This window comes from Dothidotthia symphoricarpi, assembly GCF_010015815.1.
Source record: "Dothidotthia symphoricarpi CBS 119687 unplaced genomic scaffold P153scaffold_5, whole genome shotgun sequence".
Classification (NCBI taxonomy): domain Eukaryota; kingdom Fungi; phylum Ascomycota; class Dothideomycetes; order Pleosporales; family Dothidotthiaceae; genus Dothidotthia; species Dothidotthia symphoricarpi.
The window spans coordinates 296966-313990 of NW_022985012.1; the positions used below are offsets into that span (position 1 = coordinate 296966).

The window sequence follows — 17025 nt, forward strand, 5'->3', positions numbered from 1 at the left end:
AATCAATCAATGCAAACCCCCGTTCCCCAGAGCCTTAGTAGCTCTCCACTTCGGCACGCCTTTCACCACCCATATCAGGCATCCACCCCTTGGGTCTCTCAGATCCTCGCACAGTGAGTCCATAGAGTGCCTTCTCCACCTTATCGACACACTCCCGCATCACCGGCATCTTCTTCGTCTCAAGCTCTTTCTCGAATTTGGATCCTCCTGGTGTTTCGAACATCTCAAGCTGAAGCCGGATGGCTCGCAAGTCGTCCAAGACAGTCCGTGGCTTCTGCGTCTCTTGCACAACAGGTGCTTGCTCATCAATGTCCATCTTGTCACCGAGGTCGTCCTGATCCTTCGTTTGCATGCTAGGTTTGCTGTGCTTTGCTCGTCCAGAGGGCAGTTTGCCGTGTGTAGCCATTGATGTGACCGAGAATCGCATGAGCTCGCCCGTCATGTCACAGATACCCAGGATATAATCCTCAGGCGTAAGTGATACAACGCCAGCCTCGCCACACATCGCAGCGATTTTGGATCCGGCCTCGTCATATGAGATGAGAGATTGCGTTTCAAGGTAGTACTGGAAGCTGAGCGCCTCCATGAACTCCTGGTTACCACCTGTGATGTTATGCGAGTAACGGTGGGCATTCAGTCCTTGAAGGTCGGCAGCGATGCTCTTGTACTGCTTTTCGATAGTCTCCCAGTATTGTGCATTACTTTTGGTGACGAATGGTGGAACAGCTTGACCAATAGCACGTACTCTGCCTGATATCAGCACGCAAAACTAGATAAATTCTGTTCAAAGCCAGACCTCTGTAGCGTGAAGATGCTGTACGCCTGTCAGCACTTGTCAAAGTATCTGAATCAACTTTCAATACATCTTCTTGCTCGACGCGGTAATATCGCGAGACGCTTTGATGATCCTCTCGCGGCGATCGTGGTGCTCATCCAGCTCTTTCCGGAAACCCTCAAACATGGTCACGAACGGCGACAAAGACTGTTCCGGCTTTTCATTCCCCATTGCTTCGTCTCTTGTGCGTTTGGATCCCATAAGTTTCGGTCGTTGAAAAGCGTGTTCGTGAGTGCAGACAGCAAACGAACGAGATTGGCTGCCCAGTCAGTGATGCACGAGCTCACGTGGGCGCTAAGCCGTTTTGGACCTTAGTTGTAGCAAGTTGGCATCTCGCGTCTTCTCACCCATCTTTATGTCCTCAGGCTTTCGTTGTTTGTGTTCGATTTTTCTGTTCAGTGCAGTTTCTCAGCTCCGAGTTCGTGAGCTCGCAGATCCCTTTCCTCAATGGCTTCCTTTTCCTTGTTTCAATCTCCCACATTAGTCTTTACTGCGGCCATCCTCTTACGAGTCTCTCTCCTGTTCTATGGACTCTTTCAAGATGCCCACTCGCCCATGAAGTACACGGATATTGATTACTACGTATTCACCGACGCTGCACGCTTCATCTCTTCTGGTCAATCACCATATGCACGGGATACATATCGCTATACCCCTTTACTCGCCTGGCTTATCTACCCGACAACATGGTCAGGCCCAGTTTGGTTTTCTTTCGGTAAAGTCTTGTTCGCAGTCGGCGATGTAGTGGCTGGTTGGATGATGTTTCGGATCTTACGGACGTATAGGGGTATGGGCCAGGAGAGAGCCTTGAAGTTTGCAAGCATCTGGCTGCTGAATCCGATGGTGGCTACGATCAGTACGAGGGGAAGCTCTGAAGGATTGCTGGGTGTCTTTGTCACGGCGCTGCTCTGGGCAGTATTGGCGAGGAGAATGGCAGTCGCAGGGTTTCTGCTGGGATTCGTGGTGCACTTCAAGATCTACCCATTTATCTATGCAGTGTCGATTGTGTGGTGGCTTGACGACAGCAAGATGGAGAAAGGGAAGGGTGGTGGATCGAAGTCTTCGACGTCGCTGATGAGTCAAGTGCTAGACTTCTGCAACCCGCAAAGAATAGCACTGGCCATGTACAGCATCATTACCTTCATAGCGTTGAACGCCGTTATGTACCTCGTGTACGTATATCACCTTCTACATATTTTCTTATGCATTGTTGACATGCGCTCCAGGTACGGATGGCCATTTCTTGAGCACAGCTATTTCTACCACCTGATTCGGATCGACCACAGGCACAACTTCTCGCCCTACAACACGCTCCTCTATCTCAATTCATCGCCAAACCCCGACTTACATTCCGCTACACCATCATTCGAACTCGAGCGCCTGGCATTCCTTCCCCAACTACTTCTCAGCGCTATCATGATCCCACTAGCACTGGCCAAAAAAGACCTCCCGAATACAATGTTAGCGCAGACCTTTGCATTCGTGACGTTCAACAAGGTCTGCACAAGTCAGGTAAGTACTCTTTCACACCGTCAGGAGTTACTGCTAACCAAGACGCAGTATTTCCTCTGGTACATGATGTTTCTTCCATACTATCTTCCCAATTCAACCCTCCTGCGGTCACCAGTAGTCGGCATAACAGCGCTTCTGTGCTGGATCGCTGGCCAGGTATGTGTTGCACCCTGTTTTGAGAGTATCACAGAGCTAATAGAAAATAGGCTGCTTGGCTACAGCAAGGCTTCCAACTCGAGTTCAACGGCCATTCCACCTTCGTACCTGGGTTGTGGGCATCTGCAATCCTGTTCTTTCTCATCAATGCCGGAATCTTGGGGATTATCATACACGATACTAAAGTGAACCCATATAAGAACGAGACAGGAAAGTTGAAGAAGAAGCTATGACAATTATGTTGAAGTAGAAGACTAGTTCGTTGAAAAATGAAAGAAAAAAGTATACATTGTCATATTCCAAGGATGATACTACAATTACTCAACCCTCCTACCGTTATCAGTCTTGTTCCTCCTTCTCCCCCCTCAACAGCCGCCCAAAAGCTCCACCCCGCTTCCTCTTCAACTCGCTAAACGTCCCCGTCTCAACCACACGCCCCTTATCCAACATAACAATGCGCTCCGCAATCGCCATCATATCGCGCGCATGCGTGATAACAATCACTGTCATCTGCTTGCGCGGCATTCCAGCTTTCGCGCCAGAACCACCACTTCCAAACCCAGCCTCCCAATCTTTGTCGTCCCACACACCGCCAGACCTCGACCGCGGCGAAACCCCAACACTCTCCGTCCCTCCCCCTTGCACCAGTCTCCGGATAGTCTCGCGCACAACACTCGCGGACGCGACGTCCAGCGCGCTCGTTGCCTCGTCGAGAATGAGGATATCAGGGTCCCTGACAAGTGCGCGAGCGATGGCGACGCGTTGTGCCTGGCCGCCTGAGAGGCTGGTTCCGCCCTCGCCGACAAGCGTTCGGTAGCCCTGGGGTAGACTGTCTATGAACTCGCTTATGCCTGCGGAGTCTGCGGCAGCCTTGATGCTTTCTGGTGAGGCTTGCGGTGACGATGGAGAGAGTCCGTATATGATGTTGTCGGCAATTGTGCCCGGGAAGAGGGTAGGTATTTGCGATACAATGGCCATGCGAGAGCGCAGCGTGCTGGTGTGCAGGGCTTTGATGTCGTGGTCTGATACTGTAAAGTTGGCAGCACTGGAGTCGGAGAGTATGTTTGAATCCGCCTGGTAGAGCTTTAGCAGTAAGGACGCAATGGTAGATTTGCCGGACCCGGACGAGCCAACAATGGCAGTGCAGCTTCCGCGAGGTATGCTGAAGGAAACACCATGTAAAACTGGATGCTCCTTTCGACTGGGGTAAGTGAAGCTAACGTTGTTCAGTGTGACGTCGCCTGCTGTCTGGATTCGGATAGTTCCAGTCGACTCGTGAGACGTTTCGGGTAGTCTCGCCAGGCGGAGAAGCCGCGATCCAGCCTCTCTCGAGATATTGATTTGCGTGATGTAGTTCCCAATGTAGTTGACATAGTTTACGCTTAGCATGAGCGTCAAGAATGTCTCTGTAATGGCCGAGACTGTGTATTCGCCTCGGGAGACAATATAAGCGCCGTACCAAAACAGTAGCACAGTGACAAACAGAACACCAGCGAAGTTGAGCCCAAATATGCAACCGGAGTATAGCGCTCGCTTTATGCCAACATTAGCTGCGGTGATGGTTGCCGCTTTGTACTTCTCGCGGAAGACATCTTCTAGCACGAGACAACGCACCGTCCGTATGTTGATGAAGGTTTCGTGGAGCAATTGCCCGACGTTATCGCTCGCTTCGTTTGAGAGTCCCTCCCAATGGGTGCTAACCATATTGTAGCCTTGTGTAATGGCATAGAGGATAGGCCCGGTTCCAAGTGCGACAAGTGCAAGCTTCCAGCAGATGAGCATGCTCCAGACGACAGAGATGACGACCATGAATACCATCACGACGACGATACCAGCAAAACGACCAGGAAGGTTCCGGGCTTCTTCAGCAAAGTGGTCTAGGGTCTCGGCGAGGCGCGACGTGCTATTTTCCTCTCGATCGAAGAACTCTCGGGGTTGTATGAGGATGCGCTTCATCGCTTCCATCTTGAGTGCATGCGTCCATGACTGTGCGACGATATCGAAGAGGAAGAAGACCAAGTAACTCGCGATCCCATCAGCAACCGCAATCCCCAGGATGGAAAGAGCCCATTTGAGCGCCTTCTGGGTCTGATCGGGCGTGTAGAATGTTTGCAGAAGTTGAGCGAAGACCCAGGCAAAGATTGGTGTGGCAGCCGCGTGAACCAATGCAGCTATGAGTGCTCCAAAGAGAATTAGACGTGAGCGCCAATTCAGTGTAGGCCACACAGACTTGAATATCTCCAGGAGAGGAAGTGAATCTGATGAAGAACCCTGCCCCTTAATACCTTTTCGTTGGCGTTGGGATCTCATCTTGGAGCGAAACCCCCGCCTCTTGGACGGTTTACTTTCGTTTTCAACCCGTGAGAAGTGGGCATCAGCGATAGAGAGTCGTCGGGGATAGGTGATATGACGTGAAGTTGGTCGAGATGAGTACGTGGAGGTTGGCCTAAGGCCAAACTCTTTTGATAGAGAACTGCGGCGCTTGTTCGAAGGCGTTCCAAGCTGAGGAGCACGATACGAAGCCATTGACGTCCGTTTCGAGGTGTGACCCATCGACTCATAGGCAGTGGGGGCTGACGAGAGGACATCTGAAGGAGCTCCAGAAGCCCTCGTAAGATCAATTGATTCAAGTGGTATCGCGTCCGCCGTCTCTCCACGTTCAGCTCTTGTAAGTCTTCGAACTGGGTCTGCCACCACGCTTCCTGCCCAGGAAGCACGCCCTTGGTTAAAGAAGGATGATAATATTGACTCCCCAAGGATTACCGCGGAGAGTGGACGGTTTCTTGGAGGGCGCACATCCCACAACTCGTCATAAACAGATTCGAGTTCATCTGTTTCGCCTTCTTCCCCGGAGGAGGCTTCGTTGGAAGTATCATCTTCTTCCTCCTCTCTGTGTGACGCTAGGAAGGCTTGGAAAGCTCCAAGCTTGTTCTCGAGGTCCTTTCGATATCCTTGTTGGACTAGCTGAGCTTTGTCGAGTAAGTAGAGAAAATCGGTCTGTCTGATTTGTGAGATGTCGTGCGTGATGACAATGGTAGTTTTCCCTCGCCTCCACTCTCGTATAGCTTGCAGAATTGTACCTCGTGTGATGTAGTCGAGGGCGCTGGTCGATTCGTCTAAGACAAGGACTGGAGCATCACGAACCCTGGCACGAGCCAATGCCATCCTTTGCTTTTGGCCTCCGCTCAGAGAGTCACCTTTCATGCCAAGATGGGTTTCTAAGCCGTCAGGTAGGTCCTGAACAACCTGATCCAGCATGGCAAAACTGACTGCATCTTTGACTTCATCGAGGCTGACCCTCCCATTCCGCTTCCCCAGTGAGATATTCTGCCGGATGGTGTCATTGAATAGAACACTGTGCTGTTCGACCAGCGTGACATGCTCTCGTAACCATTGAACGTCCAGGTCATTCAGCGCAACACCATCTAGAAGGACTTGACCGGAGGAAGGCTGGTAAAATCGGACGAGAAGTTGGCCCAGCGTACTCTTTCCAGACCCGCTTCTTCCAACAACAAAAGTAGTCTCACCAGCAGGGAATTTTAAGGAGACGTCGCGGATGGCGGTCTCGTCTGCACGTGTAGGGTAGGAGAAGGTTACCTGCTTGGTTAGCTCGTCAACGACATGACCTGTGAGGCAACGTACTTTTCGGAATTCTATATCGCCTGGACACTCTGCAGGCTTCACGTCTCCTTGTAGTTCCTGCTGCTGATCGCTATTCGAAATCTGCTTCAACAGCATTTGAAGTTTGGCGCCTGCAAGTTTGCCCTTCTGCAAGACGATGAACTGAGGTAGAAAACCCGTGATGCCCTGAATAGCCATCAACGCTGCCCAGAAAGTAGTGATAATCTGTCCAGTATCTTTGTTTTCCGAGTGTACAAGGTGGCTCCCGTACCAAAAGCCTTGGACAAACACACTGAGGGTGAAGAATTGCATGATGCCAATCTGTAGAGATCTTAGATTGGCCACGCGCTTGTATAGGCGAGCTGAAAGACTGGTAACTGTTCTGAAGTTTTGTAGCTCATGCCCTTCGCCGTTGAAGCACTTGACTATTTCAATGTTCTGTATCGCATTCGTGATGTGTTTCAGGGCTCGTTGCAGCTGGTCGGCTTGCTCATGTGCTCGAACCGATAGTCGACTCGATAAGACGGCTTGAACAAGGTATATCAGCGGAACAGTGCAAATGACGACAAGAGTGAGGTTCCAGGAGTAATAAAATGCAACTCCTAGAGCTCCTAAACTTTGTACAATGCATTGTATTCCTTCGCCGATCGGTGCGGACATCGATAATTGGAGGTCTCGGATATGCCTGAAATGGTCAGTGACAGAATACTGCAGTTGCGCAGTTCAATCCAGAAGATGTTTTTCTCACATTTGTACGGCTGGGAGAAATGCCACGATACCGCTCTCTCTTGTGTCGTACCATGCCATGTCCTTCCGAATGAGGGCATCGAAGATTTTCTTTCGAGCACTCTTCGCCTGCAACTCTCCAAATGTGAGGAAAAAGAAGAAGTAAACGCTGTTTGTGATCCAGTTGAGGGAAGCAATGCCCGTCAATATCAAGCAATATGTCGCAACATTGTCGAGAAACTGGGTGTTGTCCAACTTGCCGCCGCCATAGTCTGAGTAAACGTTGAAGATGAGGCCATAGACGACTGAAAAGACGGGCATCGTGGCAGCAGCGAGGGTTGCGCTCAAAATTGCAGCAAAGAGAACCGGCAGGTGCTCTTTTGTGGTGAAACTGAAGAGTACTTTCCAGCCCACCTGCAACACATACTTTTGCTCCTCGTCGACCTGAGTGACTGTTTTATCATGTTGTTCGGTATCGCTGGAAGCTGGTGTGGCCGCCATGTTGGCCGTACTGTTAGGTCAAACCCGTGGAAACAGTGGAAGAAGTTAAAGCTGCGGCTGTCGCAACGACAAATAAACAATGCATATAGTATAATCAAGTGAAAGTAAGGATCTTACGTATTCGGACTAGTGCACATACCGTGTTCGGTGTTAGTAGTGTAGAATCTGTTGACATTCGGTTACTTTATGAGGTCTTGATATTGTTCTTAACCACCAATGACAACGACCCGACAGTCCGTTCCCCCATCTAGCAACGCCATAACCCACCGAAATGCGTTCAAGAATTGCTCTCACGAAAGGGTTCTCTTCAAAGATTCAAAATCGGACATGACTGTTACCCGACGTGGTCTGTTGGATCTACGAATCTGTCTGCCAAAGTAGTCAGACCTTCTTCACTGCGCTATGCGTCTTGGAAACGTCTACTAACTGCTGTCCGCTCGGATTGATGCCACCGCGTGGCAACCTTGGGGATGGACAAGACGACTCGTATAGATCTTCGTAGGCAACCAAATGCATATTGCGCAGATAGGATCCTTACACCTGCACAGCCAGCCGCAGTCTCGAATCTTCGTTAGGACAACACCAACGGCTATTTCTTTTCAGATTGTGCCTTTTCGTATATCCAGTCGTTCAAGCCCTCGCGATTGCTGTAGTAGTTAGGAGCTGTAAATCCGCAGTCATGAGCCTGACGTACCGAACGATTTCGACGGCGTAGAACTGCATGCGCACTGCGAAGATAGTTCCCGTCTCGCTGTATTCGATGTCTGGGCTCGCTCTGAGCATCGCCCCGAAGTTGTAGTCCTCCACTTTCTTCTCGTACTCGCCTATGAACTTGCGCCATCGCTCCTTGCCCTCCTTGCTCTTCATCTCGTCCTCATTTATCGTGGCTTTCGGGTCAAACTCAGGAAACTCCTTCTTGAAGTGCTCGTGGATTTCGTCGTCGAGTTTGGTGAGGCGGAGCTTGGAGCCGGGTACTTTCTCGAGGATGTTCCAGTACGTTTCCATGTGCTGCACAACTGTTGTTTGTAGTTAGCGACCGCATGTGTGATCGTTGGAATTACCCACCCTTGACGGCGAACTGTTTTTCGATCTAGCAGCAAGTCAGCTGTATGCCACAGAGCTTAAGTGCCGCCATGCGACATACATCCTCGAAATTCTCCTGCTGCTCTGCAGTCAGGCCTTCAACTGGCGGGCCGAGCGACATCTTGAAGCTGGCGAAAGTATATACGTGAATAAATCGGGAGAGAGGATTCACAGTAAGTGTCAAAAGATGGGCGCAAAGCGTTCGACAGAATGACTTAAATCTCGGAGCTCCGTCATTGCCCCACCACTCCCAGCAGACGCGGGGCTGACTCAACACCAACTTTTTATCATCCAGGCGCTGGCCAGCTCTTGCCAATGTCAACAATCCTTCATGTGAGCACAAGCTTTTCCCTCTCAGCGCCGACAGAGCTCAACTAATGTTGATCAGCATGAGTGTACGCGTGTACCGGTGACGGCGTTGGCATCTTGTGGCGCGCTCCTCGTCGCTGCAGAAGGACCCTTTGTGCGGCTTTACCATAATAAAAACTCATGTTACATCTCGTCGCAGCGTGTTTTCAAGGCCCAAGCCGTGCATGGCGTATCTGTGTGTTCTGAAGAACCCGACCATGTCATCAGACTCATCATTTGGGGAGGACGGCTCTGCCGTGTTCTTGAGATCAGTTTCGCTTCGTCCGACATTGAGCACATGGTTCCTCGTTTGTACATGTCTGACGTCGCAAGAGCTCCCGACTGGATTCTTGATATGGCTCCTCGCCCGGCCAACCTGAAGAACCTTTCCGAGCGTGGAACAGATACGTGTGTTGCTATCACGGCTCACAATGCACTCTTGCAATTATCCATAGAACGTCAGACTGAGGGTGAAGTCTCTCACAAGTAAGCTGCCAGTCTGCTTGTATTCGCGTCCAAGGACTGGCCTTTGACGCTTGAACGCAGGTCTCTGTCACTCACTATCTTGGAACTTACTTCAAGTTTCCGGTCTATTTTGTACTCCGCTCATTTGCTGTGGGATTCTGTCGATCAAATTCTCATTGCTGCTGGTACCGCTTTTGGCGAGATCATGTACTGGTCATGGAACAGAGGGGCCGATACTGAACCAGTGTCTTGCATTCATCGTATTTTCCTTGGTCACGAAGGTTCTATCTTTGGTGTACAAATCTCCAAGGAGCTTGAACCGGGGTGCGATCAGAAGCTGAAGCGGATCATCGCAAGCTGTAGTGATGATCGTACGATTCGGATATGGGATGTTTCTGATGTGAACCCCAATCTCACTACGGAAGGGTTTACTGAAGAGGGCTCAGAGTCGCAAAGGACGCGTCACACCGGGCTTAGCAACGAACACGCTGATACAGAATCCGCTGCCAGTTCAAATTGCCTCGCCATTGGGTGGGGGCATACATCCCGTGTCTGGATGCTTCGTTTTCCTGAATCTTCGCCATCTGACAAAACGATATGCCTATTATCAGCCGGTGAAGACGCAACGACTCGCTCATGGATACTTGTCCCGAACGACGGCAAGGTATCGGTCTGGCCATATAAACTTTTAGAACTCGATAGTGCCGCTTATCATAGCGGTAAGAACATCTGGGCGGCAACAATGTCCTCGCAGTCTTCAGCACTACAACGAGTAGTTCGCGGTGCTGCAGATAGCAAGATCACGTCACACCCCCTGGTTCGTTCGTCTCAAAACACACCGGGGGGTATGGGTATCAGTGTTAACCAATATACTGTATTAGATGTGCTATCCATGGCACAGTCACAAGCCCCAAACCATAGCCAAGAAGCGGACTTCAACACACATACATCCTCGAAGAAAGCCGACATCTTCAGGAGCTATTGCTTCCTCGATGATGACTCTGTCTTACTTACAACCAACTCCGGAAAGGTCTTTCTCGAAAAACTGGAGTCTGATCCGCCTCTTCGTGAACAAAGGCTTATTACTAATTCGACTTTCATTGATCAGCTTGAAGACCTATCCGAGCACTCGGTATGTTCAAGCGCAACTTCGCTTGGCATAACGTTTGTCGCTGGCTCTCGAGGCAGCATCTACTCATTTTCCAAGAACGATCTTGTTCTGAAAAAGCTTCATGCAGCTAACGGGAAGGTTGCAGAAATGTTCGTTACAGACATCTCATGCTCATCATACCGTAGAGTAGCCCTGCTCATCACTCTGGCCGGGCCGAAGGAATCGCAACTCCTGTACATGGACCTTATTCCCACTCACGGACCTGAGATTCTCCGCATTGTGACTATACCTATGACTGGGTTAGTAAATGACTCAACAACTGCCAGTATGTCACATATCGAGGCCGCTGGAGGTACGTATGTTTGCCTTGGTTTCCGCCGTGGATCAGTGGCAGTGTATGCCATTCCCGAAGACCCACCTGAAGCTAGTTCTATCGCCTCGCCGTTCAAGGTCATTGAAAAACTCCATGGCAATGATACGGTGACTGCTTTGACTTGGGTTGGATCAGTCAGGAACTCTTCACAGGGTCATCTGTTCTCAGTAGGGAGGGACGGATCCCTCGCCGTGAGTTCTTTTGACTTTACCTTACAATCCATCAACCTAGTGCACAATCTCGCGCTTCCCATTGGACCCAAGATTGAGGGTCTATACTTCCATCAAGACCATCTTCTAGTGCATGGATTCTCGAGCAAGCAATGGGTGCTCTACGACGTCACAGCCGAAGAGGAGATCATGAGTATTGAGACTGGAGGTGCGCACAGAAGCTGGGCTTTCCAGCCAAGCTTGTCAGCAGAGCTTGGAGGAACTCTCGTTTGGACAAGAGCATCGAGCATGCATATATGTAGTCAGACGAGACCTACCCACGATGTTATTCGATCTGGCGGACATGGACGCGAGATCAAGGCGGTTGCAGTATCGTCACCGAAGGGTAGTGGAGAGGCTTTGTGTCATCTTATCGCCACTGGCGCTGAAGATACGGACATCAAAATCTTCCAGTACATTGGTGGAGATCTCATCTGCCGAAGAACACTACGAAGGCATACTACTGGCATTCAACATCTGCAATGGTCAGAAGACGGCGAGTATCTCTTCAGCGGCGGCGGGCGCGAAGAATTTTACATTTGGAGATTCCGCAAGTTACCATCGTTTATGGACATAGGCGTTGTCTGCGAATTTGTGTATGCTCCGGAAAGTGAGCATTCGGACCTGAGGATTATGTCTTTCGATGTGACGAGGCGCAATGCCGGATATGATGTTGCGATGGTGTTCTCGGATTCCAATATCAAGGTACAATGGCTCCAGCTTTGGAATCGACCTTATCACTGACAGATCCTAGGTGTACCATTACGATCCCACTTCTGCAACTAAGTGGCAGTCGATTGCTCAGGGAATATACTTTACATCCTGCCTCACACAGAGCATGTTTCTTTCGCCTCGCAGTATACTGACCGCTGGAACTGATGGACACGTCGCTGTATGGCCATTATCACTCGAAGCAAACCGATCTTCCGCAGTCACTCCAGTTCTCACTCCAAGCTGGCCGTCTTCTGCAAGAATTCATCAAAGTTCCTCGAAAACCATGATCTCACATACACTAAATGACGGTAGTATACTTGTCGTGTCTGGCGGCGACGACGGCGGCCTAGCTTTCCTGCGCGTGCAATCTGACCCGTCCTCGCCGGACATATCCTATACATCTCCACCAGTACTTGTTTGCCGCGCTCACGCTTCTGCAGTCACCGCATGCGCTATTCTCGGCCATGAGTCTCGAGTCTTTGTCCTAACATCAGGAAACGATGAGTGGGTCCGAGTGTGGGAAGTGTGCCAACGCCCCGTAGAGACAGACCGTTCGTATGGTACCGAAGACCAACTATCTATCAAGCGTCTCATGAAGGTCAAGACCAATGTTGCCGATGTGTCCAGTATGGCCGTTTTACCTACGGGTGCCGGTAGCTTGGACGCAAGGGTGCTGATTTGTGGTGTTGGGATGGAAGTCATACGCGTGGAATGGGATATGTAGTGGACACAGAAGCGACGTGTAGACCATGTTGAAACATATATATTCCAATGAACGCTCTGCAGGAGTGGTCGATCACTTTTGCATGTTCGACAGACCAGACAAGTCCCGAATAAAGACAGATCTTGGTGTGATCGTGGGTTCCATCTAATATGTAGTCTGATACGCACAATTGCATCTTAGTTCGCGATGTCTACAATGATTTACCTCAAATTCTCTCAAACACACGATGTTCGCGTACTGGAGTAGAAAGTCGTTTGATCTTAAAAGATGCACGGGCCGACTTTTCGCCGTATACAGTTTTCGTACCACAATTTTTCTAGAGGCTATTGCCCTACAGTCGCCTTGCAACCTAACACTGCTCAGGTCTACTCGTACGACACACGACGACTGCTATACCAACCCTGCTCTTTTCATAGCATGAGAAGCTAATACTGCGGTTGTCAAACGTTGCGCTTCACGTTACGCTCATCATCGCTGTACAGGGTTGTGGAAGCTGTCCAAGAGCTTGCAATTGCTCAAATGATGAGTAGACCACCGGCAGCATCAGCCAATAATGCCTCTTCCCCACCACCACCCCCAACTGCATACGAGGGCACGCCCGTCACATCGTCACGGTCGTTACGACAGTTGTCCGTATACTTCGTGGGAGCTACGTGCCTTCTTGCGTCGACCGCAATAACGCGACGGGCTATTTGGCGACGGAATCTGCGAGTCCAGCCCAAGTTCTACGAACCCAACACCAATCCCCACGAGTACTTCAGTCCCTTCCACGATGCTCTCCTAGCACTGAATTTGGCCACTATGCACTGCGCTAGCATTGGCATCATGGCACTGGGCGGCGCTATGTGGACATTGGATATCGCAAGCCTGAAAGAGGCGCAGGCGGTTCTGAGACGCCGCCTGAACTACGATAGCATATACCAATCAGAGGATGATATACCAACATCATTTTCACAATTGATCCTGGCATCGGGGGAAACGAAGATATTACCAGCGGAAGACGAGAGCGAAAGCTCAGAAAAACGGCAATGAAGGGGCGCATGTGTATTAGTAGAGGTGTAACAACAGTGCGTAAACTAGGTGGGCTGTAATTTTATTTGGCATTGTCGCCAGTGTGATTCTTGAATTGTGAGAATCGAGTATTCTCTACTTGTTTACGATGTATGTTCCTCAGTGCTACCTAGACGATGCGCGAGTGCCCATAGTGTGACGTGGGGTGTACTTCCCGTCTTCCCCAGCTTTGCTCACCATTAGGCGGATGCGCTAGCTGCATCAACAGATCAACAGGGAGAGCTGCATGAGGGGAAGCTCCACACCCAAGCATCGTCTCTCAGCATCCTCGTCTGTACCACTCCCGACTGCAGACGCGCATCTGCTTTCGCTCGACCTCTACAACGTCAAGCGCACTCCCAAATCCCATCTCCTCCACTGCCGCCATTATGTTCACACGCCAGACTTATGCCGGTGTTCGCAGTGCACTCGCCGTTCCGCATGCGACATCAGCTGCCCGCTCACGAGCCTTCGCAGCTGGCGCTGCTATGCAAAGCTCACCCCGCGCTCCTACGCTTGCAGATATCACACCCGACAGTGCTGCGAGCTTCCACAAGAAACAACAGGCCTTCCGCGATAGCTTAGTGGCTGCACAGAAGCAAAAGGAACAGCAAGAAAGTACGTCCCCCTCCAGTGGCATTTACTCCCGCCAGCTATACCAGCTGGCGTAGGCGCTGTAGTTTTGGCATTGATCTACAATCGCTAACGTTGCTATCACAGAAGAAGCGCGTGCTCGTGAGCAAGAAAACACCAAGAAGAAGGGTGGAGCACTGTCGTCGCTCATCTATGGCACACCCGAGGGCCGTGAGCTCGATATGGACATAGAGCGTAGCTTCTCTCAAGTGCTAGCTCGTGGCAAGTATGTTCACTCTATCGTCTTCCATGAAGTCAAGCCCGACAAGGTCGACGAGTATGTAGAGCTTGTGGGGAACTGGTATCCGAAGATGGCAGCCATTCCTGAGAATAAGGTACATCTTGTGGGAAGCTGGAGGACCGAAGTGGGCGACTGCAACACGTTTGGTAAGATAGATTTCATGCCCAAGCCTCTATGCTCTTGTCATGCTGATGGAATTTCGCAAAACAGTTCATATTTGGGAGTATCAGCGATACGAGGGTTATCACCAATCTCTGCACAACATCCAGAGCCACGCCGACTTCCCTGCGTTCAATGCCAAGCTCAAGGACCTGATTGAATCTAAGAAGACATCACTGATGCAAGAGTTCTCCTTTTGGCCAACAACCGCCCCGCGCCAATTGGGTGGGCTGTTTGAACTACGCTCCTACACGCTACACCCCGGTAACCTGCTCGAGTGGGAGACGCACTGGAGACGCGGCCTGAAAGCGCGTAGGGAGGTCATGGAAGGTGTCGGCGCGTGGTTCGTCCAGATTGGCGACTTGAACACGGTGCACCATCTTTGGCAGTTTGCCAACCTGGAAGAGCGCAAGATTCGCCGCGAACAGAGCTGGAGCGTCGAAGGCTGGGGCGAAACGGTGCACAAAACGGTACCGCTCATCCAGACCATGAAGAGCAACATTATGATTCCTTGCTCGTGGAGCCCCGTTTCGTGAGTTTCTGGCGCTAAGAATGGGATACACATTACACCACCGTTTGGAAACGATACCGAAACCATGCGACATGGGCATGTGTGATTGAGCAAGAGGTAGTTAAAGTTTCTCTAGTACATGATGGACGAAGTTCACGCTACCAAACATAAGCCATAAACAATTAAGAACGTAACCTGTTGGTTTTGCGTTTTACGATCGCGTTCCTGAGTGAAGCAATTGCAGTTCCCTGATTTCCTCCATCGCTTGCTACAGGTGTGGCTGAGAAGGCCGATTGGCAAATGAGCCCCGCACGTGGCTTGTACGTCATTGCGATCACAAGCTAGATTCACATTCCTGCCAACAAACCTGTCGTTTTGTTTTCTGATTCCAGACACAACACGCCAAAACACCAAAGGCACTGACTCTGGTTCAGTGAAAAAGCCTACAGCCATGGTGTACGTTCGACAAGACAAGCTACCCAAGCTCAAGGAGTACAAGTATCAGGCGGTTGATCACAGTTTGCTCTCCCGATATGTCCTCAAACCGTTCTACACTCATGTGGTGATCCATTGCTTTCCTATGTGGATGGCGTAAGTCTAGCAGTTCTATGGTCGTTTTTGCACGTTATGCTAATACACACAGCCCCAATCTTGTGAGTTTTCATAGACCCCCACCCGAGTCGCGAACACACCAAGCTGCATACTGGACACTCTTGCACGTGTATTTGGAACACTGATACTGATTTCCGCTCCAGATAACGCTCTCTGGATTTGGGTTCGTCATCATCAACTTCCTTACCATGCTATGGTACACACCGACGCTCGACCAAGATTGCCCACCCTGGGTGTATGCCAGTTGGGCCATTGGACTCTTTCTATACCAGACTTTCGACGCCGTTGATGGGAGCCAGGCTCGGAGAACACATCAGAGCGGGCCTCTGGGCGAGCTGTTCGACCATGGAGTGGATGCGATCAACACAACACTGGAAGTCGTGCTGTTCGCTGCCACACTGAATGCAGGCCAGGGATGGAAAACGGTTCTCATGCTTTTTGCTTGTGAGTGATGAAATGCACGACACACGCGGAATTGAAAGCTAACTGAAAGACAGCGCTCCTGACGTTCTACGTGCAGACCTGGGACGAGTATCACACACACACCCTGACGCTCGGTGTGGTATCTGGACCCGTGGAGGGTATTGTGACACTCTGCATTGTGTACGCTATGACTGCCGTTCTTGGTGGCGGTAGTTTCTGGGAGCGTGCCATGCTCAGCAGCCTCGGTGTCAAGAACTACGATTTCATCCCGGATATTGTGTACAACCTGGCATGGAACGAATGGTACATGGTGTACGGAGGTATCATGTTGGTTTTCAACACCATCTCCAGGTAAGTTCTGTTCGAAAAGCATATTGAGTTCTAAACTAACGAAATCACAGCGCGTTGAACGTTATGAAGGCGCGTCGTGCCCGCGGCCAGAAATCGCGGGAGGCGCTCCTTGGTCTTCTTACCTTTGCTGCCGCATGGGTGTTGATTCCTGCGTACTTGTACCTGCAACCTCTCATCTTGCACCACCATTTGGTACCGTTTATCTTTTACGCTGGCCTCATCAACGCGTACTCGGTGGGCCGCATGATTATCTCGCATCTTACAAAATCTCGCTTCCCACGAGGCAACGTGCTCATCTACCCACTGATCTACGGTGTTATCGACTCACTCGGTCCGTGGTTGCAAGAGCATATTGGTGTTGGCTGGCCAAGCGCTCTGGGCAACGACGTCTACCAGGTTGCTTTCGTCTTCATGTGCTTGGGTTTGGCCGTCGGTGTTCACGGAAGCTTTATCGTGGATGTCATCTGGACCATCTGTGATTACCTGGACATCTGGTGCCTCACCATCAAGTACCCACACAAGGAGGACGCAGAGACAGAGAAGAAAGGTCAATGAGTAGGGGTTGGCGGATAGATAAGTGATTTCGGAGTATCTAGCACACTAGAAGCAAGCAGTAGTTGTTTATATAGTTCAGCGAACATTTTCACCCCAAAATAATAGCTCTTCA

At 50.6% G+C, this 17025-nt stretch overlaps 8 protein-coding genes across 8 annotated transcripts; 5 read left to right on the forward strand and 3 right to left on the reverse strand.

The window, feature by feature from the left end:
- Positions 1–34: 34 nt before the first annotated feature.
- P153DRAFT_382834 (Translin) lies at positions 35–1006 on the reverse strand (the record flags this gene model as incomplete). Its single annotated transcript, XM_033670184.1, has 3 exons — positions 35–746; positions 797–814; positions 864–1006. The coding sequence occupies 3 exons, from the start codon at positions 1004–1006 to the stop codon at positions 35–37; spliced, it is 873 nt and encodes a 290-aa protein (XP_033526332.1).
- A 190-nt stretch (positions 1007–1196) lies between these two features.
- Positions 1197–2761, forward strand: P153DRAFT_334291 (glycosyltransferase family 50 protein). The gene is made up of 4 exons (XM_033665606.1): positions 1197–2007; positions 2062–2347; positions 2396–2503; positions 2554–2761. Exons 1-4 carry the CDS (start codon positions 1283–1285, stop codon positions 2734–2736), a joined length of 1302 nt encoding a protein of 433 aa, XP_033526333.1. The 5' UTR covers positions 1197–1282; the 3' UTR covers positions 2737–2761.
- A 67-nt stretch (positions 2762–2828) lies between these two features.
- Positions 2829–7354, reverse strand: P153DRAFT_310369 (multidrug resistance protein-like protein 2; the record flags this gene model as incomplete). Its single annotated transcript, XM_033664767.1, has 3 exons — positions 2829–6103; positions 6146–6809; positions 6873–7354. The coding sequence occupies 3 exons, from the start codon at positions 7349–7351 to the stop codon at positions 2843–2845; spliced, it is 4404 nt and encodes a 1467-aa protein (XP_033526334.1). The 3' UTR covers positions 2829–2842.
- A 423-nt stretch (positions 7355–7777) lies between these two features.
- On the reverse strand, positions 7778–8608 carry P153DRAFT_364413 (DUF757-domain-containing protein). The gene is made up of 4 exons (XM_033667598.1): positions 8496–8608; positions 8417–8441; positions 8046–8367; positions 7778–7998 (listed from the first exon to the last, which is right to left on the reverse strand). Exons 1-4 carry the CDS (start codon positions 8553–8555, stop codon positions 7941–7943), a joined length of 465 nt encoding a protein of 154 aa, XP_033526335.1. The 5' UTR covers positions 8556–8608; the 3' UTR covers positions 7778–7940.
- An 84-nt stretch (positions 8609–8692) lies between these two features.
- P153DRAFT_334301 (WD repeat protein-like protein) lies at positions 8693–12474 on the forward strand. Its single transcript, XM_033665607.1, has 4 exons — positions 8693–8767; positions 8823–9268; positions 9329–11645; positions 11695–12474. The coding sequence occupies exons 1-4, from the start codon at positions 8750–8752 to the stop codon at positions 12376–12378; spliced, it is 3465 nt and encodes a 1154-aa protein (XP_033526336.1). The 5' UTR covers positions 8693–8749; the 3' UTR covers positions 12379–12474.
- A 246-nt stretch (positions 12475–12720) lies between these two features.
- P153DRAFT_310379 (uncharacterized protein) lies at positions 12721–13564 on the forward strand. The gene has a single exon (XM_033664768.1). The coding sequence runs from the start codon at positions 12898–12900 to the stop codon at positions 13408–13410; it is 513 nt and encodes a 170-aa protein (XP_033526337.1). The 5' UTR covers positions 12721–12897; the 3' UTR covers positions 13411–13564.
- A 119-nt stretch (positions 13565–13683) lies between these two features.
- P153DRAFT_334306 (NIPSNAP family protein) lies at positions 13684–15190 on the forward strand. The gene is made up of 3 exons (XM_033665608.1): positions 13684–14046; positions 14149–14448; positions 14513–15190. The coding sequence occupies exons 1-3, from the start codon at positions 13818–13820 to the stop codon at positions 14995–14997; spliced, it is 1014 nt and encodes a 337-aa protein (XP_033526338.1). The 5' UTR covers positions 13684–13817; the 3' UTR covers positions 14998–15190.
- A 154-nt stretch (positions 15191–15344) lies between these two features.
- P153DRAFT_421017 (Choline/ethanolaminephosphotransferase) lies at positions 15345–16913 on the forward strand (the record flags this gene model as incomplete). Its single annotated transcript, XM_033672277.1, has 5 exons — positions 15345–15563; positions 15616–15625; positions 15728–16028; positions 16082–16358; positions 16409–16913. Exons 1-5 carry the CDS (start codon positions 15424–15426, stop codon positions 16911–16913), a joined length of 1233 nt encoding a protein of 410 aa, XP_033526339.1. The 5' UTR covers positions 15345–15423.
- Positions 16914–17025: the final 112 nt, after the last annotated feature.